Source organism: Colius striatus, chromosome 9, assembly GCF_028858725.1.
Source record: "Colius striatus isolate bColStr4 chromosome 9, bColStr4.1.hap1, whole genome shotgun sequence".
Classification (NCBI taxonomy): domain Eukaryota; kingdom Metazoa; phylum Chordata; class Aves; order Coliiformes; family Coliidae; genus Colius; species Colius striatus.
In genome coordinates, this window is record NC_084767.1 from 21,528,918 (window position 1) to 21,552,533 (window position 23,616).

At 53.4% G+C, this 23,616-nt stretch overlaps 1 protein-coding gene across 10 annotated transcripts in view; it reads right to left on the reverse strand.

Moving 5' to 3' along the window:
• Positions 1–8,052: 8,052 nt before the first annotated feature.
• PCBP3 (poly(rC) binding protein 3) overlaps positions 8,053–23,616 on the reverse strand; it is a 59,933-nt gene continuing 44,369 nt past the window's right edge. For 2 of the 10 annotated variants that reach the window (XM_062002111.1, XM_062002108.1), the window contains 5 exons: positions 23,235–23,310; positions 22,421–22,480; positions 19,337–19,389; positions 16,322–16,491; positions 14,254–14,537 (listed from right to left, as the gene is read on the reverse strand). In XM_062002111.1, coding sequence (XP_061858095.1) covers positions 14,501–14,537; positions 16,322–16,491; positions 19,337–19,389; positions 22,421–22,480; positions 23,235–23,310 — 396 coding nt within the window. In that variant the 3' untranslated portion in view covers positions 14,254–14,500. Of the gene's footprint in view, positions 8,448–14,253; positions 14,538–16,321; positions 16,492–19,336; positions 19,390–22,420; positions 22,481–23,234; positions 23,314–23,616 lie in introns of those variants that run through there. The other 8 variants (XM_062002106.1, XM_062002107.1, XM_062002113.1 and 5 more) reach the window with 8 other exon arrangements.

Genomic DNA, 23,616 nt, shown 5'->3' on the forward strand with positions numbered 1-23,616 from the left:
AGGGGCTGTCAGCTGTGAGTCAGAAACGAATGAGGCATTTCTTCTTACCATTTTTCTGGATGTCTCAGTACCAGCAATGGTACCCTGGACACTGGTGCCTCCTCAAGCCTCACACAGGGAGCCCTGGCACGGTCAGTGCCCAGCATTAGCATCCCACCTGGGAGCCAGACTGCTGTCTGGGGTGGGGGAGGGCCAGGGACTGCCTGCTCCCCCTCAGCTCCTGCGCCAAGAAAGCTGGGGCAAGGGGGCAGGCATTCCCACAGCATCCCCATCTGCATTGTCCTGCCAGCCACAGAGTCCCCCCGATGGTGGGGGTTGGAAGGGACCTCTAGAGATCATCTAGTCCAGCCCCTTGCTAAGGTGGGTTCCCCTTGATCAGGGGATACAGGAATATGTCCAGCCAGGTTTGGAAACCTCCAGAGAAGGAGACTCCACACTCTCCCTGGGCAGCCTGTGCCAGGGCTCCCTCACCTGTGCAGCAAAGAAGCTTCTACTCATGTTCCAGTGGAACTTCTTATGTTCCAGCTTGTGCCCATTACCCCTTCTCCTGTCACTGACCTCCACAGAAAAAAGACTGTTCGCATGTTCTTGACACCCACCCTTTAGGTATTTATCAGTATTGACAAGGTACCCCTCTCAGTCTCCCCTTCTCCAGGCTAAACAGACCCAGGTCGTGCAGCCTTTCCTTGTCAGAGAGATGTTCCAGATCTGGGCCAAGCAGAGCATCTGGTGGAAGTACACAGGACCAGGACATCTCCAGGGGGCAACGAGTTGACAGCACAGACCCAACCAGTGTAAATGGCTCCCACACAAGCTGGTTCCTCAAAGGCAGAAAGGATCTGCTGCAATGCTTTGTGGGGCTGGCTGCCACATCCATCACCCTGCCTTTCATGCACAACTACTCTGACAGTATCTTCGTGTGGATGATCAAGAGAAAACGTTGTAGGCTTGGCTGTAGAAAGTTGTCCCAAGTTGAGATAACTAAAAAAAAAAAAAGCTGTAGCTGATTACAAATTACATCAGTGGAGGAGCCTGTCCACACTATGGAGGCAGATCTATCAAATAATGACTCTTTGGATAAACAACTTCCAAAGTCAGCAGCCAAAAAAATGAAGACTGTGCTGAACACAAATGTTGTCAAACTGACAGCACAACAGGCTCTGTTTTTCATGCCACCACAGCTGTGGGTGCATCCCTGGAAGCTGATTTCAAAATGAAGGGAAGAGGAAACATTGGTGTTCTCAAGGAGGGGCAGGACTTGGAAGACCCTCAGGGTACCACATGAGGAGCAGCCAGGCTGACCAGGCTCCTTCTTGGAGGGAGGCCTTGGGGGTGACACCAAAAAGTGAAAAGTGTGTGTTGGGGACAGGAAGAGACATCCCAGCTGCAAAAAAGCCAGATGTTTCTCATGCCCAAGAAAGTTATTTCCCCCCACCAATGAGCTTTAGTATTGGCATAAGCATAGCTGGTGTAAGTAAGGACTCGGGTGTAAGGGAAGGGGGGCTCTGCAGAGCTGGAGCTCAGGAGATGAGGACACTGAAAGGTAAATTTTCACGGTACCTCAAACCTAGCAAAGATGCTCTCCAAGAGTGCAAGTTTCTCTAAGGACAAATCCTGCTGCTTGACAGCTCATGGGGATTACACTTGATTTGGGTTTACAGCAATGCCTCATCAGGTCTCCCACAAGGGAGCTTACCTGAGATTTGGAAAACTCGTCAGAGGCTCCCAAGAGTGGAGGACCCATCTCTATGCATTGGCTTGGCATAGGCACCCTCTGAATCTGCACACCAGAGGCAATTCTCTTTGTTTCCCACTTCCCCTCTCCCCTTCCCTCCCAGGGAATTATCCAGAGCAGCAGAAGAGCTCATCCTCCTCCTTGCAGGAAGGGGAAAAGCACATCCATGATCCATCTCACTCTGCAGAGCCTTGCAAGCCAGAGGCCAGTGGGCTGTGACAGCAGAGACTTCATGGTAATTGGACAGCTTGTGCCAGGCACCTGCTGACCGAACACGGCTCCACACAGCCTGTCAGACCCTGTGCACTCTGGCACAGGCAAGCCTAGGACCCTCAACCCTGCCAAGGACTGGTTCCCTGCTTGGCACCAACCGCCAGCCCCAGGATGGTCCCAGGCACATCCTCTCTGCTCTCCCACCAGACCATGGACTTGGGTCCACGTCCAGCTTCAAACACCTTTAAAGGATTGTCTTTTCCAGGAGTGCGGTGTTGAAGGGAGACTGGAAGCCAGTAGCTTCTCCAAGGCAAGGCCATCAGCTTTCCTGAGGCACCCAACAGCCGCTTCCTTGGAAGAGCGTGGGTTAGCTTTGCAGGAATCCAGATGACAGCTGGGCAGCAGCTTGCAGGCTGACCCCAGGGCTGTCAAAATCATTGGGCCTGTCATGTCCTTAAATCTAGGGACACTTGCCTGTGAAGGACGTCCCCTTCCCTTCTTCATGCAAGGCCAGGGAAGCAGAACCCTGTGGCTCTGCCACACCAGGTTCCCCAGGAGCAGGGACACCCTCCACCTACCAGCATCCTCAGAAGTGTGGTGCAGAAGAGCAACGTCAACTCTGCTCATGCCCCAGGGCAGAGTGCTCCTGGCCCCACATCCCAGCCCATGGCACTGTGCTCCACAGCAAGCAGTGAACTTCTAGTCTGACTCCAGACCAAACTAGAGTGAAGGGAAAATGAAAGAACACATTTGGGACAGAATCTTTGCTTTTTCTCCTCCCAGAGACTGAAAAAAAGAATGATCCTGCTCCATTTTTTCTGCTATTAATTATTTTATGCAAACTTTCCTTCCTTTTAATGAAGTCTACTTCAAAATGGAAAATGCTCCTTCCACAGGAAATATGGAAATGAGCAGAGATTAACTCCCCCAGGAAAAGTCAGGACTAAACCGGCCAGCACACTCTTAACCAAAGGGTGCTTTGGAAAGCAGGGAAGGACTGAGTGCCAGGTTTCCAGCTTCATCTTCTGCAGCTGGGGCTATTTTGTCCTCTCACATGTCCCTGGGAGATGCCACAATTAACAAACATCTGTAATTTCCCTGGTTGCAACCACATGAAGCACATCAGTTTCCTGCCAGCTGGACACATCAACCTTCTCCTGCTCCTGGGGACACGAGTTCCTAGGACTTGTGAAGCATGTGGGATGCTGAAGGAGAGGTTTGCTAGGAGAGGTTTCTGTGTGGCTCTAGGACCCCAGGTCCTATGTTAAGTGTCTTGCCTGTCGCTCTGCCCTACCCCCACTGGCTGCCCGATCTCCTGCCCTGCAACAGTGTTCTGAGCCAAGTGCTATGCCAACCACAACCCTGCTGGAAAGAGTGTGGCTTGTGGTGTTTTGCATATCATTTATCTTCATAATTTAGCTCCCCACAGCAGATCTCTGTGGGAGGAGAAACCTCTCAGAGCAGAAAAGCACTACCCCTTCTCCCAGCACAGGTGAGTGATACCTCGTGAGCATCCTACCATGGGTGCAGAGCAGGCTTTCACTCATACACCCACCTGCAAAAAGACCCATTGGAAGAGCCAGTCTGCCATGGAGCATGTTCCCAGTCTCTTGACATCTCTACTCAAATTTGGCACCTTTTCTTTGCCTTGTGCTCTTGTAGACCCTGCAAGGGGATGGCCAGGACTCAGCGCTCCTCCTGAGTGTGAGTCACTGGTTCGTCTGACCCAGCATGAACTTCCCTGCTGCACAGTTCACCAGCTGAGCTTTGCTCCTACCACTTTGAGCTGGCCTCGGGGGGCCTTCCCTCCCTTCCAGCACTCCTTCCAGCACCCTTCCTTCCTTTCTTCTTCCCTTCCAGGGCCACTGCTGGTCCAAGGAGAGAGAGTTCCAGCCACTCCACCAGTCCAGCATGCACGGGGTACGTGCACATCCTCCCCATAACCCCACTGTGCAGAGCCCTTGCACACCGGCATAGCCAGGACAGCAACGCCACAGCCCCACATCCAGGCTGGTGCGGGGTGGGTTAATATTTTCCCTGTTACTTCACATTGGCCTCTGGTCCTATGGAAAAAACAAATCATCTGGTAATAATATTTCTCTAAGAGCTGTCTGGGTCTGCGGGAAAGCTTGGCTCTGCTTCTTAGGAAAGATGAGAGGGCTGAGTGAGAGGGAGGGGTTGCAGATACAGCAGGGGAGACAGAGGAGATAACACTTTGGGGCTCCTTTTTCTGCCCCCCCCCCACCCCTACAGCACTGACAGGAATCCAGGATGTCACACACCCAGGAAACCTGGAAGGGTCTCCCCATCCCTCTCCTGGCAACAGTTGCACCCTCTGCCCCCACTCCATTTGGGCAGGCTTGAGCAGAGCAAAACTCACTTTCAGGGCTCCTTTTTTTGTGTTGTCTAGGGAAAACATGTAGTTTTCACTTAGAAAATGGAAACTGCCCCAAGCGGTCTTTTTGAGATGGGGAGCATCACAGTTTGGGGATAAAACCATCCCAGCGTGGAAAGATGGGCAATATCTGCGCTGTTCTTGGAGAAAACAAAAACAGTGGAGGGGGAGGTGGTTTTCTGATAACGCTAAAGAAGAAACAATGGGGGGTGCTGATGCCCGAGAGCTGCTGCTTGCTGGCTCCCGGAGCCCTTAGCAGGGAGGTGTGATCGCCCCAGCCCGCCCGCGGCGTATCGACAGCGCCCCGGGACGTGCCAACCCCAGCGCCGGGGCGCAAGCGCCTGCCTCGCCCACGCAGCCCCTCCTGGGGCAGGTCCAGCAGGCACTGCACGAACACCGGGTGGAAAACCACGCGTAACCCCTTGGGCACTTTGGGTGGAGAATCGTTTCCCTGCAAGAAGCGCGTGAGTTGGGCCGTTCCCAGGGCGCGGAGCCGCCGGCCAGGCTGGGCGCATCCTCCCGGGAACGGAGGCACCGGCAGCCCGAGGAGCAGCCGAGCGGCCGCCGCGGCTCCCGCTGCCGGGCCGGCAGCCGCCCGCACCCAGCGCCGCACCGGGACGGGCACGGGGCTGCCCACATCACCGCGGTGCCGGTGTGGTGCCCTGCTTCTCTCTTCACCCCTCACCTGTTTTCCATCAGCTTGCCTTGTCTTTTGAGATGCAATTGCGCTATAGCTCAGCCCATCTGTTCTGCAGAGCCAGAAGCCCCCTCCCCTCCCCCCAGTGGCATTCCTTTCATTTCTTCCTCTTGGGTGTCCTCCCACTCCCACATGCTTTCTTTTCCCCTCCGCACACTCAGAGAGCCCCAAAGCCCCAGGAAACACCAACGGCTATCTCACTCGTTGCATGCCCTCCAAATAGCGCACTGCAGCTGGCTTCGCGGCACAGAGGCAGTCTGACTCCTGTCCGAGCTTTTCCACCCTTCCTCGGGAGGCTTTTTATGCTCGTTATTTTTTGTCACTCCAGCAGCTATCACAGCCTCTGAGGTGGCTGTAAGCGGGGAGAGCAGCCCCGGGGTGCAGTGAGGCTTCTGTCTGAGCTCTACACCCAAACCAGATCCAGCATGCAAGCTTTTCCTAGAAGTACAAAGCAAAGAAGTATAAAGCAGGTCAGCCACGCTTCCTGGCATACATACCTTCCCAGCACACTCTGAGCAATGCCAAGCAACCTCCTCCGGTCTTTTGCAGGCAATAAAGAGCAGATGTAAGCCATCCATGACAGGGCAAGGAGCAACAGGCACAAGCTGGAACACAGGAACTGCCACTGGAACACCAGGAGAAACTTCTGTGCTGTTCAGGTGAGGGAGCCCTGGCACGGGCTGCCCAGGGAAGATGTGCAGTCTCCTTCTCTGGAGGTTTCCAAACCCACCTGGACATGTTCCTGTGTGACCTGATCAAAGGGAACCTGCTTTAGCAAGGGGTTGGACTGGATGATCCCTAGAGGTCCCTTCCAACCCCCACCATTGTGGGATTCTGTGATTTTGGTGTTCTCCAGCCTGTTCTCCCTGCTTCATGCTCAGCTGTGACTTGGTGCTGAGCTGAAGGAACAGTGGGGAGAATGCCTGTCCCTTAGGACGACCTGTGAGGTGGAGCAGCACACTTTGTGGATAGCCCCTGGCCCTGCAGGCACCTACCCTGCTTGGGAGAGGTCCAGCATAGCCCTTTTGTAAGGGGTCAGGGGCAGTCGAGGCCATCAAGTTGGCCAGGGGAAGAAACAGGGGTTACAGAGGAGACAGGCAGACCAGAGGCCCCAGCTCAAACTACAGCAAAGGAAATCCCAGCAGGTCATAAAGATAAGCATCTCTCCTTCACTGCTTTTTGAGGAACAGCCAAAGGTAAACATGATGTTTCAAATCTCCAAACACTCACCCTGTACCGAGGAAGCCACGGTGCTGCAGCCAAAGGCTAGAAGCTGGGAAGAGGTAGAGGGGGCCATCTGCACTTCTTAATACCTTTCTAGGGGCCCCTTAATCCCTTAATGCCTTCCTGGAGGCATCTGTACCCCTTAATGCCTTCATGAGGCACAGATGCTCAGTTCTGCAGCTGATGTATCCCACCCCAGCACACAGGTGAAGGCTCTAGGTGGTTCATGTCCCTCTACATCTCAACTCAGCACCCTGTGCCTGAGCAGCATGCTGAGCCCTCAGTGTTTGCACTCACAGCTCTGCTGGCTCCTTCCCCAGGGCTGCTTATGCTCAGGACTGTGCAAGGGTATGTGTCCACTAAAGGTGCTCATGGATGGTGCTGTGGCTTGCAGGGAGGTGGGGAAGGACCCATGAGCCAGGCTGGCCTGTGTTTCCTGGAGCATTGGTCTTGGTGAGACCATGCTTTGGGAGGGTCTCTACAGTGCTGCTGTTCTGAGAAGTGGACAGGAGTTTTTCTCTAAGTCAAAGCTCCCTGGCTTTCTGGAAGCTAGCCAGGGTGGCTTTTCCTCCCAGGGATGTCCTGGGGTGCAGATATTGGGATGGGGTTTGAATAAGCAGCTGTTTGCTCACAGACCCATAAGGCTGAGTACGAGCTGAAGCAGGACCTACCCAGATGATGGCCACAGGGTGACACCCATGTACAGAGCCAGTGGGATCAGCCATGGGGCTGGGCCCCCACAAAGGGAGTGCCAGAGATGAACGACTTTGCACTTGGGGAAGGCATGAGTGCCTGTGCAGGTTTGGGACTAGCACTCCCTGGGGAAACCCTGCAGGGGTGCCTGCTCCCTTGAAGCCCCTTCACTGGGCCAAACAGGAGAAGGGGTGACATGCATGGCATAAAATACAACTCCAAGTAGAGAAGAAGGTTGTAATGGGTATTTTTGCCTCCATTTCCCTGTGTGGCAGAGGTCTGAGCAGGCAGCATTGGCTTCTCCTGGCTGCATTTCATCCCTGGGACTGAGCTGGCTGGGGATGGAGACCCTCAGTGCATCAGGGCAACAAGCAGAGCTGGGGGCTAAGCCAGCAGCTCTGCTTCTGGTCATCATCTGTGCAGCTTGAGGCTGGCTTTACCCAAAGGCCTGTGCGTGGGTGGGCGTGGAGGGGTACTGGAGGGACAGGGATGGGTGGTGCTTGGACATTGTTCCTTGAGAGAGGGAAATGAAGCATTCCAGAGAAAACATGTGCCCTAGCACAGCCCAAAGTAGCACTGGGTCTGCTCCAAGGTGTGGGGCTGGCACGTGGCACTCTGGAGGGCTGACTCGAGAGAGCTGCCATTGTGTGAGGCTGGATGGGCAGCCCGTGCACTGTCCAAGTTTCTGGTGGCCCACCCCATGGGCTGCTCCCGCCTGGGGCCCAGCAGTGACTCATTTTTGTTATAAACAGTCTCCCGACGGATAATGAATCCCGGCCGTTTGGGAAGGCTCTGAATTTCCTTCACAGCCCTCCCCCGTCCCATTCCCCCTCCCCTCCTGGCAGACCCACTCCCTTGCCGGATCATTTCCTGATGCCGATCAGAGCCAGGGCTCTGGGGCCCTTTTTCCTGATGGTAGTGGTTTGTTATGGGGCTGCGTGGGCTGAGTTTCCCTATTAACCCTTCTAGGGGAGACAGGCCACTGGGCCACCACACAGCATCCTGCCACCCCGCCTTCAGCTGGCCTGAGCAGCATGCTAGGGATCCCTTTTTTTCTCTCTCCCTTCCCAGCACCCACGGAGGGCACCTCCAGCAACAAAAGCTTTATTGCATTTACACAAATAAGCCACGATAAATACATTACAAAGCATCAGGGGAGTGAGGGGTGATGGAGAAGCGCCGAGTGAGGTGATGGCGAAATGCTTGCTGGCAGAAGCAGGGGCTGCTGCGGGCTGGCTGCCAGCTGCTGCCCTCCTGCCCGTGGCTGCTTGAGCCTCCAACCCGCAGCCGAGGGAGCGAGTTCTGCACAGCCGTGGGCAGGGGGCTCCAGGCAGCAAGCCCAAGGGTGCGACAGAGGAGAGGAGGTGCTCACAGGAAGCCAGCAGCATCTTTGTGGGAGGCTCAAGCATCAGCCACTGGCACGGTGTCGGCTGCAGCGCTCCGGTCAGGCGGTGAAGGGGTTCCTCCCGTGGGGATCAGGGTCTGGAGAGCTGGAGGGTCAATGAAGGGAAATGGTCAGGGATCAGCCGAGGCTCCAACACCCGTGCCTCCCCCTTCCAGCCACTCGGGCTCTGCAGACACATGGACCCATACAATGCCCTGAGCAATTCTCCAGCGGGATGCTGGAATCATCTGCATCCCAAAGGCCCAGCCTGGGTGAGCCGTGCCCAGGCTGAGCTCTGCTACATCAACATGATCCTTCCTTTACTGCTGGAGCTCACACCCCAACACATCCTACAAGGGCATCCTGGGCTGCTGGGTCAAAGCAGTGCTCCTGAAAGAGATTGGGGAGCAGGCTGCATGCTGAGTGGGACACAGAAACATCTCTGGGGAAACCACAGCACCAGCTGCAGCAGCAGCCTCTCAGGTTGCATCACTGCAATGTCTGTGTGGGAGCTCTTCTCTGAAGGACTCCACAGAAAAACCCCACACCATGAAATGAGAGCTTTTAGGTAAGCATGTCATGAAGCTCTCTTTTCTCTATTTTCCCTGGGAAATCCTGTTGGATTTCCATTGTGGTTCAACCCTAAGCCATGCGCTCAACTCTGAACTCAGAGCTCTTTGCGCTTGGTTGTGCTGCCATCTGGCTGGTGGCCCATCACGACCCCACCACGCCTGTGCTTCCCCAGAGCATCCCACACTTCTCCAGAGCATCCCAAGCCTCCCCAGAGCATCATACACTTCTCTGGAGCATCCCACACCCCCGACTCTCATCTGAAACATCAAAACCCAGAGATGCTCCAGAGCCGAGCTGCGCCCATCCCGTTTTTGGATGCCAGCGTTCTTAGACACAGGCTGTGCTCCAGAAACAAATCATGCCACCGTGACGCTGTCCGCAGGGAACCAGAATGCAGTGCTCTGGGAGCACATCAAATACTCAAGTCCTCACACACACCCCCAGCTGTCTCTTTTGGAATAAAAGCTGTTCCTTCTAGAAAGAGCATGTGTGTTTTAAATCAGCAGTGGGCCACAGTTCAGCACGGAGCTCATCAGTGGAGCCTCCTGCCACTGCTCCGTTTTCCTCTTGCCCATCTCCTGGCTGGTTGTGTTCCCCATATGCGGAGCCAATCCAACCATCATTTCTGGAAAGAGTCATCCCTGCCATTAAACTGCCTACACATGGCTGTGGGAAGCCAGAGCCAGCTTGCTTTCCCACTTGGATAGATTTAGTCTGCGGGATGCTTTCTGAGCTATCTAGTTCCTCTTTGCAGGACAACTGTGCTGAGGTGAAGCGGGGGAGGAGGGAAAGGCTGCACATCTGGAGTCTAAGGAGTTGCACATCTTGTACATTCAGTACTTCCTAAAAGTCACTGCCACGTTACCCTTTGGACGTCAGCCTGAAGCTCGATGCACAGCGCAATGGACTAAGATCTGCAGCTGCTTTTATTTTTTGGTTTTTTGAAGGGAATGCAAAAATAACCCTCTTGGCAGAGCCCCAGCTCCTCGTGATATCCAACATGGGAGTGGAAGAATTGCACTGAGACTGTGACCTTTCTGCAAATCATCCTACCCCAAGCTCTGCTCTCACCCAGTTGCAGCCATTCCTGCCGCCAGCCAGGCACGGTGCTCCCCGTCTGCAGTCACCCACTTCCCTGGGGGCAAGGGGCTGGACACCCTCTGACCTCTGACAAAACCACATCCTTCTGTTGTGAGACACCAGGCCGAGGAGACTGAAGGGGCTCAGGCCGGTGTAAGGCCGGGGTTGTACCACCAACCTCATCCATTGTTGCAACCAGTGTAACTGGAGAGCGTGGAGACACCCATGGCCAAGGGAGCTGCTAGTCATGTGTGCTTGCCCAGACGGACTGGCGTGTCTCCATTAAGGTCCTGGCATCAATGGGACCCTTCTCATAGTGGGACACAGTGCCGGCCGCCTACTAGGTGGATGGCGCTGGTGTGGGGGGACATGGATGCCCAGTCCCATCTCATGTCCAGCAGCCTGGTGTGTCTTCCACAAATGACAGAGCAGAGGCCATCTGCACGCTGCCCAGGCCGCAAAGCACTGGTCAGGGGGGACACCTAGTGACCACCCTGGGGGGGCCACGGCCAGGCCAGCTCCCTAGGCCAGGTGCTCATCTCCTGCTAACAGTGTAAGAAAGGGTTTGTGACATCCTTCCTTTCTTCCTTGTGGGCAAGGAGGAAATGAGACCAAGTCATCCGTGCCCCGTGCAGAGCCATTCCCCCAGGAACCCTACCTTGGTGAGATTACCCTTGCTAATGGACTGTAATCCTGAAATTAGCATAATTAAAAGTGACTAGCATGAATGCATAACAAAAAACTGAATTGCAACTCGAAGAGAGTGCTGAATTTAAAGAGCATCCCTGGTGAAAGTCACTTTCCCTTAGGGGAAACAATCCATTTTTTTTCAACCCCATCATGTACTAGATTTGCAAATACAGTCCAGGAAAAAAAATGCACATCACCATACTCCAAACACTTCATTTGGGGAACATGACCAGGGAAGGATATGAGGAGGAGTAGAGACCTTCAGCTGAGGCCCAAGGGGCTGAGCACAGTCCCCAGGCAGCCCCTCTCTAATGGAGATCCACCGCACTCCAAGGGCAATGGGAGGAATCAGGCCATTCCTTTCCTGCCAAAGTAACAATTTCACACAAAATACTGCATTCCCAAAGAGAATGACTGAGTAATACCGAGTCAGTTCCTTCCAGAGGTGTTGAATCATTCTGGCTGGATAAAGCTGCTCTGTTGATTAACTGGGATGTTCACTCTCTACTGAAAATTCACTCCAATATTAGAGAGGTGCAATTAAATATTTTTCTAAGCCATGCAGTGGCATGGCTGCAGATGCATCACTGGAGCAGTTTAAGTTCGTATAAAACTCCGAGACATATCACAAGTATAAGCAAAACGTCAAGGCTCCTTCCAAAGAAAACAGCAAATCTCCTTTTGAGCTGTACCAAGGAAACTAGAGCCCAGTTTGACACATTCCTTGTGATTTTGTCGTTACCATTGATGTCATCAGCATGCTCCCAGGAGATGCTGCAATTGTTTAAACACTTCCTTCTCCAGGCCTCACTCAAGCCCAGATGATGATGGACAAGCTGCTGGATTCCCACATAACACTGGAGTTTTGTTTTTTTCCCTTGCAAAATAACCTGACCTCTAAGAGAAGTTCCAAAATCAAAGGCTCAGGGAATGTCAGGAGGAGCAATGCCTGGGCCATGCCAGCACGACCGCATCCTTCACTGGAAATCCCTCAAGATGTAATGATCACACCAGCAGACCTCACTCAGATCAAACGAGCTGAAATTCCACAGGGACAAGGCAAACCCATCCCATGCTCCGACCTCCAGGGTGACACATTTCAGCAACAGTTCATAAAAACCATGGCCTGAGCTGCACTGCTTTTCATCTAGGTGCTGGCAGGTTCATGATGCTCTCCTATGGCTCTCTACAGGGCTAAGGGACCCTTGAGACTGTCCCAGGAGCCCAGGTCCTCACTGCAGCCTGTGCACTGACACGCTAGCTCATCACATGCCCATCTGATGCCAAAGCAATGCTCCTGTCTGACTCCTGTCCTTCACCCTTGATTCCTGTGGTGCTTTACCACCAGGTACAGCCTGGCTGGGTGACGGACACATTGCTGCAGGCTCGGGTGGGGATGGTACCCAGAGTGAATGTTATCTGCGGGCTAGCTGGCCTGAGGATGGGTGGTGAAGTATTGCTGCAGGCTGCTCCTCTGCTCAGCTGTGTCTGGCAGCCTCCATCTGGCATTTGCTGAGTTGGGCAGTGCTGTGGAGGTAGGGAACGGCACAGGGAGCGCAGCATGCATTCAACAAGAGATTCAGGACAGCCATGCCCTGCAGACACTAAAGTCCCTTTGGAAGCCACTTCCACAGTCATACAAAATCACAGAATCATTCCCATTGGAAAAGACCTTTAAGATCGTTGAGTCCAACCACTAACCCAACACTGCCAAGTCGCCACTAAACCATGTCCCTCAGCACCTCAGCTACACGGCTTTGCAATATCTGCAGGGATGGGGACTCCACCACCTCCCTGGGCAGCCTGTGCCAGTGTCTAACAACCCTCTCAGGGAAAAGGTTCTTCCTAATCTCCAATCTAAACCTCTTCTGGTGCAACTTGAGGCTCTTTCCTCTTGTCTTGTCATCTGTAACTTGCAAGCAGAGACCAACCCCCTCCAGCCACAACCTCCTGTCAGGGAGGTGCAAAGGGTGAGAAGGTGTCCCCTCAGCTGCTTCTTCTCCAGACTAAACACCCCAGGGTCCTTCAGCAGCTCCCCATCAGACCTGTACTCCAGACCCTTCCCCAGCTTTGGTGCCCTTCTCTAGACACACTCCAGCACCTCAATGTCTTTCTTGTAGTGAGGGCCCCAACATTGAACGTATCAGTTTCAGGGGCTTCACCCTGGGTCCCCACTGTGGCCCATGCACATGCAGAGCAGCCAGCGCTGGTAGCAGGAGAAGTGTCCAGCGCCCTGATAGAAGGAGCAAGGAGAACTGCTGGCACTGGGAGAGGAAGGAAGAGAAAGACCATCAAGTCTTGCGACTCAACTGGAAAAACAATATATTTCCCATGTGGTGCAGTGCAAAACATGAATTGTGAGGGTGCTTTAGCTGTCTGGGGATATGAGGTATCACAATCCCTCATTTGCAACATGGGGAAAATGTATGCCATGCATTTTGTACAGTAGGAACTTAACAAATGGAAAATATATTTGTTTCCCTGTTTGACAGGTAGCAGAAAGAAGTAGAGCCTAACAGCAGGAGGCAGGGCTGGGCACAGAGGATCTCATGTCTGTGGGGCACAGACATGGCAGACCTGTCCAGACAAGGAGCAGGGGGAGATGTTTGTTCTCATGCCATAACTTGTAATTTAATCTCAGAGAAAACCAAAGCATTATGGAAGCCATGTACCCTCCCTTTAAAAGAAAGCCTAGAAGTGCACCACTCATGGAGATCTTCTCTAAATAAAATAAAATAGGACAGAGATGATGATGATGATAATAATACTAAGGAAGAGTTGTACACAACCCCCACCTTCCCTCCAAGCAGCTGACAAAGTGTGGAAGGATGCAGAGGGAAGGACGAGGCTGGAGGTGGAAGGGCGACCCAGGAGAAGAACAGTCGGAGCCCATCGATAGCAGAGCTGCACAGACATTTATTGAACACAAACAGTGACAAACACAGCCGGCTCACGGAGCTTCCTGAGCTATTGTCCAGAGGTTTTACTCGTGGGGATTGTCAAGAGTGCTTTCAAAGGCCCTCTAGGGTGGGAATCCTGTACAGCTGAATTCTGCCCATTTTTGGGTGTTAGTTAAAGGAGAGGCGTGTCTGTGTGTGTGTGTGTGTGTGTGTGTGTATGTGGTTCCCTTCATTAGGCATGGAAAATGGCTTGTCTGGACCCTGCTGTGTGGCAAAGAGCGAAATCTGCAGGTCAACCGCTGTGTGCAGGCTGGTTTGGGTCCTGCACTTTCTACTTCCCAAATAACAGGGAGGGGGAAAACTATGCCTTATCCCACAGGCAGGGCGGCGAGGTCACAAAGCAGAGCCAGGGCAGGCAAAGAGAACCAAGAGGGAGCATCGAAGGAGGAAGGGAGAGAAAAGTGAGTACTCTGAAGCAGGCACAGCTCTGCGTGGCATCACACGTCCATAGGCTACAGCAAGCACCGCCAACATCAACTGAAACGTGTAAAGAGCTACGCTAGACTGACACAGAGACCCCGGCAGCTTCCGATGTCTCACCAGCAAAGAAAAGGCAACCCCCCCCCCCACCCCCCTCCCCGAAAAGCAGATGAAGTAATAACATCGGACGCTGAAAATAAGGGGACCATAACCAAAGAGTTCGGGAGCAGCCTTGGGAGCACAGTAAGGAGCTTGTAAAGAAACGTCCCAGTGCGTGCATACGCATGTGTATTTATATATATATATTCGTTAGTAAAGAAAAGAGTATCTGTGGAGGCAAAGGGAAGACGGTAAATGTACAGGCAGCATAGGCTGGGTGGAGTGCCGGTGGCTGGAGAGGGTCAGGTGGTGCGGAGTGGAGGATGGTGGGTGGAAATTAGAGTGCGCCCATTCCAGTGACCTCAGACGTCAGCCTAGAATAGACAGGGGCAGAGAGAGGGGTGGGGGGGAGACAAAAACAAGCACTTAATATCTGGAGCAGAAAAGAAAACGGAGACCCTGCGGAGCAATTGATCCTGCCCGGGCAAGCGACCGGGGCAGAGCATTGCCAGATGAGTCAAGTGCATGGGGCCTTGGGGGTCCCCGTGGAGGGCACGGGGGCCTGGAGTAAAGCCAATGCAAGGGCTGTCTGCCTTCGTCTTTCCTCTCAGCTGCCAGGTCATGTCCATCCCTGGCTCGGTGCCATGGCAGAAGTGCCACCAACCAGGGGTGCTGGTGGGAGACAGCCCTGCGCACGGCTTCACTGCTGCCAGCATTCCTCCCGCGGAGCACGGGCAGCTGTGCTGGCTCCCCTGGCTGCTTTCCTTTGCTCAGGTGTTGGAAACTATGGGAGAGACTGAGCCATGCCCCAGCTCACCCCCCGGCAGGTCATCTCTGACTCTGCCGTAGCGTGGGCTGTAGCTTAGCCAGCCCTTCCCAGTAACTAAGAGCTGCTCGTTTTTCTTTTCTTTCCCTCTCTTGTCTCAGGAGGTTTGAAGGATTGGCAGGGAGCTACGGGGAAAGCCGCTTAGTTGCGCCCACAGGCACGGGGCGGGCCCCGTTCCTCTCCTGAGCGGCTGGAGAGGTGGCAGGGGTATGGGCAGTGGGACAGCAGGGCAGGATAGGGTGGTAGAGGTCTGTTGCAGGTTTGGGGCTGAGGCGGGTTGGGTGCAAGGAGAAGAAAGCACGTACAGACCTCACCGGTGGTGCTCCCAGCCCACTCCCCAACGAACGTCAGAGTTGCCGCCAACAGCCCCCCGTCATCCGGACCCTGCTGGCATCCTCCTGTGGCCATGTGTGCCCCGGGCCAGCAGTGGGCTAGCTTGGCACCAGTGCTGCCCACGGTGGAGGGCAGAGAGAGGTGGATGGCCTCAGCTCGTGTGGCCACGCCAGGCGGAGGCGAAGCCAGCGACAGATCCTGTCTCCCCTGAAGCTCCCCATCCACGAGTCCACCGACGCAGGCCAAGAGGTCTGCGGGAGCGCCCCAGACGCAGCTCGACGCCAGCACGGGACCAGTCCCCGACCTGTCTCCAGCCACACCTCCCCTCCGCGCTCCTCTCACAGCCTCTTGCTGGGCTCCTGGTCCCCCATGGCACAGGCAGTATTGACTCCCAGCCGGAGGTGGTGGCGGTAACCCTCGGGCCCCTGTGAAGTCCTGCTGCATCAAGCTTTTTAGTATGAAAAGGAAGCAACCAGGCCGTTCCCAAGTCTTGTGTTTATTGGACTGATTATTTTCACCGGATGGAGGAAAGCCTTTGGGAGGCCTGGAAGCACACGAAAGAAGCTCTGAGGTGGCAGCAAGCAATGCTGGGATCCCAGCAAGTGGGTCCCAAGTGATGCCTCCCCACCACTGGATCAACTCTGTCCCTGTTCCCTGCCTCATCTGTAGAGAAAGAAGCTCTGAGGTGGCGATTTTGCCACCCACAAGCAAAAATCCTTGAACAAGGACGGTGTGTGGACAGGCAATTGGCGCAACCCGCGGCTGCTCTGCCGGCAGCAAAGCAGCTCCCAGTCACCAGCCAAAGTGTCAGCTGGGGGGAGAAGTCTTGCTGGTGACGCCTGGTTCCCACTCGGCAGTCTGAGCAAGCCACCGTCTGTCCCAGCTGGCCCTGGGAACCCTGTCCTGGCCCGCGGTGCCGGGAGCCAGCGTGGCTCCGGCTGTGCCAGTGGGATGGGGGCAGCTGTGGTGGGAGGTGGCGGAGGTCGGCGGGGGGCTCACCTGGCGTTGATGAGGTACTGAGCGAGGCTGATGTTTGCAGGGGTTCCCGTGATGGTAATTTGGCGCTCCGATGACCCTTCTGTGGCGTTGGCGATTTTGATCTGCGCTCCCGACATCTGCCGAATTTCATTGATTTTGGTCCCTTGGCGTCCGATTATGCAGCCTATTAGCTAGAAAAAAGCACGGAGGGAACGTCTGAGACGCGGCAGCTCTGGCAGTCACCGGCTGAACACGAGTACAACTGCACAGCGCCAGCCAGAAGCCTTCCTCCCTCTGCCCTGGGGCAAGAGTGACCTTAATGCTCATGAAAACAGGAAAAGGGCAGCCCAGGGGTGAATCCCACCTGTACATGGGCACGGTCCTCCCAGGACACGTCCAGCAGCCTGCCCTGCACTGCTCCTGGGGGGGCAAATTTCAATTGTTTGCACACAACACCCAGCACCTCACAGGGCTTCAAGAAGGGTGTGTTATACTGGGCTCATTTCAGGAATAGTAATTTTCATGATCTAATAGGTGGTCAATGTTTTGCAAGGGTGGGAATCAGTCATGTTTCAGACTGCACTCCACACTTATCCTCTGCCAATCACAATGGACTGGAAGGCGGTTATACAGGACAAGTTACTAGAGGAAAACAAGCCTGATGCCTTCCCGAGGACAGCCCAACTCCAAGAGCTCCCTCATCAGCTGGTGCAACCCCACACAGCACTGATGGTTTCACATTGCTCAACCCATCTCATGCTGCTTCTACCCTGCTGGGACACCTTCACTGCCTCTTTTACGCCTTCAGCTCTTTCAGTGCAATGCAAAAGCTTACTGGCATGCACATCGCTGTCAGGAGAGCACTACATGGCTGCAGCAACAGTAGAAGAGGATAATCCTACTTAAAAACAGCTTTCACACACTGGTGAAACAATGAGAGCCAGTTGGAGGCTTGAATTTTCTCAACGGACCTCTGTATCTTGGATTTCCTCAAGGGCCTTCATCTTTGCTCTTGCTCATTTGTCCACCAAAAGATGGTTCTTTCAAGCACTTCCACAAGTTGTCAGTGTATTGAGATGTCCAGCATGTCACAGTCATGAGGTGTTCCCACATGTCCTACTCGGCCATCAGCACTTGAGCCCCTTTCCAAGGCTGCACCTGTGAATTCGATGTGTGGGACATTCATCTTGGCAGCTGCTGGACTTCCTTTGCTGTCTGTAGAAGCGGAGATAACTACTCCTCCAAAACCCCATGTCCAGTTGCCAGAACATGTGGCTACCGTGGTTTGTGCCATAGGGACCTGAAAACACACCCACAATAGCCCTGGAAGGGTATCAGTCATCGGGTGGGGGGGGGGGGGGGGGTGCTGCCATGGGGCATTTGACCCAACAGCCATCCATCTTGGTCTTCATGGTGTGAAAAAAACTCAAGAGATGCTTCAGCAAATGAAAATCTCCTACAGATGGGAAAGTGCTGGGGAGCCTGGAGGATACTTGGAGAGATTTCAGCAACATCCAAGCAGAATGGCATTTAGGTTTCTCCTGATCATCAGAGGAGCAGTGAGATGGATATCAACAGATTTCCTTGGACTGCTGTGCAACCCCAAGCTGATCCACACCAAACACATGCTTGTAGACCTTGTGCTTTAGGAAACCAAAACCTGACCTTCACTTCTGTGGAAGTTGGCTATGAGTGTTTAAAGCCTTCCAAAGGACAGTAGGCAGATCTCAGGAAGCATTTTTTTCTGACGACAGAAAAACGCAGGCAATGCTATTTAATGCTGCACAGGTCTGATGAGAACTGGGCTTCTGGTGAAAGCATGCTCCAAGTACTATGGGTGCCATGGGAGGTCTCCTGGCATCCTTTCTCACCCTTTTGCAAGGGGTCACTGGGTATTCCTGACGATGTCCTCATTGCTGCCAGGGCTACTATACCCTGTGTTTGAGAGAGGGGTCCTCTCGCTAGAGGGACAGCAGCAGACCCAGGTCCAGCCCTGCCACCACCTCCCACAGGCTCCTCCACAGAGTGGTTGGCTCCAGGGTGAAGCACCTCACAGGGTTTCAGCCAAGAGATGCCCAGAAGCTGTCTCAGTGCCATGTCTCTTGCGTGGAAGAAGGCCTCACAAGTGTTCCACAGCAGCAGAGGTGCCTGGCAGCCACAGCTGGGTTCACTGAACTTTCCCACACCCCTGTGTACTGGTGAAGAGTAGGAAGAAGTGGCAACAGCTGCCAGACACAATCCAGGAAGTCCTAATGAGGACGAGCTGAAGATGCTTATAAGTGATGGAGATGAGACCAGAGACTGGAAGTCTTTCCTCCCACTTGCCCTGATCCTGACTTGAGTGCCCACTGGTTATTGACCCACAGAAACTAGTCAGCCAGTCCAGAAGCAAGTGAGACCCTTGGGTCCAGGTGCCAGCTGTGCTCCCACCTGAGCATCTCCAAGCATCCTCTTTGCACCGCTCGGGACCCAGCATGACTCCAGCCTCCTCCCAGCAAATAATCCAGTCCACTTGCCTCCAACAATCACAACACCTCCATCTACAAGACCCAAGAGCTGTCTGCCACTGGCACCAAGATAAGACGCACGATCCTCCAACAGCTTGCACGACGCTTTGTGGCATTAGAAACTCTATTTACTTACCTCCTTTCCAACACCACCCTCCCACCCTGGGAACTAGGCTTGAGCCAGTGCTAGATTAAGCAATGATGGTTGAATTGGGGCTGGCTCAGGAGCTCCCTCCCATTCCCAGTACTGTCAACTGGGCATGTTTCATGAGCACCGAGTTCACTTGGAAAAGGAGCATTAAGAAGGATTGCGCCTAGGAGAGCTACCAAGGAGGTAAAGGCCAACGGGTGCTTTACACTGCAGGCTGGTCCCCAACAGATTGCACATGGCACAGGTGGACCTGGTGAAGGGGCATCTCTAAACACATTTAACAACGTCATATGCCTGCAGCGTATATATATACACACAGGCATATATATATATATGTATACATACACAGATGTGGAGGAAGCGCTTGGATTTACTTACATCATTGGGAATGGTGAGTTCATGAGTACTGGCCGGGGGACTGGCATCCAAACCTGGGCATATGCAAGGGAAAATGGTTACAGCTCACAGAGGCAGCGTGGCGGAACTCCGCTGCTTTCCTGCAACAGTCAACACTGCAAAGGCTGTGTCCTGCTCTGGGAACGGGAGGGGAAGAGGATCACACACTCTGGGACAAGAAGGAAGAAGATGGTTGCTACCTGACCTTGCGGGAGCTGTCTGCCACCTTCCTCTGCATCCCCCAAGCTGGCCTGACAGGCACTGCACTTGAGTGCCTTGCTTCCCACCCTCCATCATCCTGCTGGGAACTGCTCCAAGGGAGGCTGCGTTGCACCGTCACCAGAGAGAGGTGGGAAAAACATCTTCCCACAAAGCCATCCTCCACGCTGCAGTAGGCTGCGGGGCAGGATGCCCATCGCTTGAAGCAGACAGCCTGCCAGCTGGAGGGCTGCCTGCGCACCTCCCAGCCCTCCCTGGACACTGTGGCAGAATCACGGGGTTACCACAGCAGCTTGGTGACCCAAAACTGGTTTCCCTGGGGGATCCAGTGGCGCTGGCACAGGGAAGCCTACAAAGTACTTTACAAGTTAAAACCCTACAGACGCGTACACTGAATTTAAGCCAGATTGCTAAGGCATGCATGCTAGCTGGACCCAGGACCAATGGGCTGTCTCCCTTACTCACCAAGAAATGCAAAAGGCAACAGAATCATAGAATCATTTGGTTGGAAAAGACCTTTAAGATCATTGAGTCCAACCACTGGCTTCACACTGCCAAGCACACCACTAAATCATGTCCCTCAGCACCTCATCCACACAGCTTTGAAATATCTCCAGAGGTGGTGACTCCACCACCTCCCTGGGCAGCCTGTGCAAGTGTCTAACAACCCTCTCAGTGAAAAAGTTCTTCCTAATCTCCAATCTCAACCTTCCCTGCCACAACTTGTGCCTGTTTCCCCGTGTCCTATGTATGGAGATTTAATATGGAGATGTAGAACCCGCTTTCCTGAAAGTTACATGGCAGGGAGCAAAGACAGCCAAACACTTCCTCCCAGCCTCTCCAGGCTAGAGAGGACACACTCCTCCATGGACATCTGCATGCACGCAGCTCCAGTTGTCTGGCGGACAACAGGAATTTGCAGTAACTACAAAAAAACCCTTATCCATATGATATGAACTTCTGATGAAGGCTTGGAAGAACAGTGTGTGCGAGAGGACACAATGCTGCAAGATCTGTATCCAAGGAAGGAGAGAAATATGGAAATGCAGAGTAAAGAAGCACAAGGAGACTGGAAACGTTGGGCTGCTACAAGACAGCAGCAGCACCAAATTGCTCGTGCTTAACTGTGATGAGCAGCTGCTGCTGCAATAGCCAAGCTTTGTTGGTCTGCATTCCCATCGAGGCCCTCTGCACCATGGACGAGGAGCTCCCATACAGTTTTGCCAGCAACAGCCAGTCAGGTTTTAAAACCCAGCAGGTATGAATTGATGTCTGTCTGAGTACTGACACTGTCAAAGAAAGATTGACAGAAATGAAGCCTTAGGCTGCAATCCCATTCATGCCTAGAAATTAGAAGATTAAGTATCCTCCATTCAGTCTTGCACGATTCCTGTGCCTTCCCACATGCACCTTCCTTTCAGGGATGTGAGGCCTGGGTATGCTGCCCAGGCACTCCCATGCAGGGGATCTCTCTGCCACACTTTCCACTTGGGAAAACACAGGAAGGTAGGCAATGGGGATGCAAATCCTCCACTCAGTAGCCCTACCTTCTCCTTGGTGCTACTAACACCAAAGCCTGCTCAAAACTCCTGCCCAGACTTATACAGTGGGTAATGTCTAATGCTGACCTTACAGCACACTGCACTGGAAAGAGATCTTTCACCAGCCCTGGACCATCTTTCACATCAAACCTCTTTACAGCCTAGGGACAGAGGGACTGTGCCTACACAACGACCTGTCCCCAGGGTGTGGGTATTCCCATCTCTCAGACATAGAATACAAGGCTCGGCTCAGTAGCAGCCTGGGCATGGCAGAAAATGTCTTATGAAGGGAGCAGAGCACTGGGGGATGGTCTCAGAGCACTGATGAAGTACTCAGAGATTTTTTTTTTGAAATGCAAACTAGGCTCTCCAGACTCACAGATAGGGCCCCCCTTCCCAGGCTCAGATCCAACAGGTGCTGCTGAAAGCTCTTGGGGTGCACGCATCACAGTACTACATCAGCCATTGAGGAATGGCCATGTCCTTCTCCATTACCTGGAGATTATTATCTCAGCTCCTCCCTCTGCACTACACACCTGCAGTGCCCACAGCTGTGACATGGGGAGTGAGGGCAGGATAAGTGCCTTGGGTGATTGCAGAGGGCAAAGCAGGGCATGCAGGTAACAAGGCTGGACAAGATAGTATCATGAAATCTACATTTGCTCTAGTCTAGTTACTTGGGCTACACTTGCTACCATGGCTAGGCGATGGCCCCAGGCCCTGTTGAGGCATGTGTGCAATGCACCCGGCTGCCTGCAGAGTACCGTGTTCCCCAGGTGGGATCACAGGCCTCAGGATAACTCCTCTAAGCTGTGGACAGTTATAAGAGATGAGCATGTTCAGCATGTATGGACAAAAGTGTGGGACATTTGACAAAAGCTTCTCCAAGACTACAGGCATGCTTTGGCTTCTTGGGGTCTTGTCCCACCCTGAACATCTCGGAGATGGCTAAAACTGTGCCTCATTTCTGTTCCTGCAGCCATTTTTGTACTGTTTCTGAGTGAAGTTCATGCAAAATTAGTGGAAAGGATAAGGGTGATGAGTGATGTCTTTCTCTTACCCAGGCAGTAGTTATAGGCGAACATCAAAAAACCAGGCAATAAACCACAGGCCCTTTCCTTTCAGCATGCTGTACGAGGGAGGCGGGCAGTCATGGTGCTGTCCAGCCTCTCCCTGCCAACCAAGAACACCTGCCAGCTTCTCCACAAACATCACCATTTGTCCCGGAATACTACAATAGCACAGTCCTACGAGGGAATATATTTCAACCGAAGCCTGCTTATTTCCCTGGAGCTTTGTGTTTTACCTGATGATTGGCCCATCAGATTTTGAGCTTCTTCGGAGGAATGTAAGGGCAGCTTTTCTCCTGAAGAGCAAAGAAGAAACAGGTTTAATGCTTTTGCCTTCGAGGAGATAAGCAATGTCACTTCATCTAGGAAGCTCAAAATATGATGAACATACAGTCAGAAAAGGCATATCCAACTGGCATTTTGACCACCAAGCAAAGGCACTTTAAGTACCTCCAGCCCCTGCGCTCTATCTGCTCCCCAGGCCACTGGGAGCTGTGCTGGTTGCCATGCCAGCCCTGGGGCTGAGGCTGCTGAGCCCTGCCAGTCTGGCTGGTCTCCCACCAGTGTGGCTCCCGTGGTCACAGCTCCTGCCTCTCGCAGGGATGCCATCCTGCCCAGCTCCACACCTCACCCCACAGACATCGGGGTGGCATCCCCGGCTGGCACTGAGCCACATCCCCCTGGGACAGCGGGGATGTCCTGCTGGGGTCTGGATCAGTGCCGCCAGAGATGCCACCTCCTCTACGGGGGCACAGGTGGGAGACCAGTGCCCAGCACTTCTGCCAGGAAAGGCATCAAGGCTGGGAGCAAGGTCAGCGTGGCCTTGTGGGAGCAGCCCAGGTGTGCACCACTAACGGCCAAGAGCTTACCCATGAAGACTACAACCCCCAAATATCTGTCCTGTGTCCCTCCTAACCTTTCCCCGTGGCCATTGCAACTTCAGTTTCACTTTCCCTGATTGTTTCTAATAAATAGCATGGGTTTAGAAAGAGAGAGAAACTCTACAGGTAAGAAGAGAAGGATATCTAGAAAGGGTGTGTGGGTACGTACCAGGGAAAGCGGGGGTGGTCTGTCCAAGGGGAGTAAAGGGGGTTTGCTGCATAGCCAACTGGTGGAGCTTGGTCAACTGCTGAGGGGTAGGAGGGACATTAGAGCTAAGAAGGTTATTGTCATAGAGTACAATGAGTCACACCGAAAATCAAGAGCAAAATTATAACGGAAGGAAAAAAAGAAAATAAATCAAACAAACAAACAAAAAAAACCAAACCAGGAAGCCATGGTGAGACATGGCCAAAACATTAGCAGAAGGACTTGGCCTGGGTAGAGTGCAATAAAGCCCAAATCTTTTGCAGAAGTGCTTGGTCAGGGTCTGAAGTACAACACCAGCAAGAAGCCCACTCTTAGTTGCCTCATCAAATCGTTCAGCTCCTGC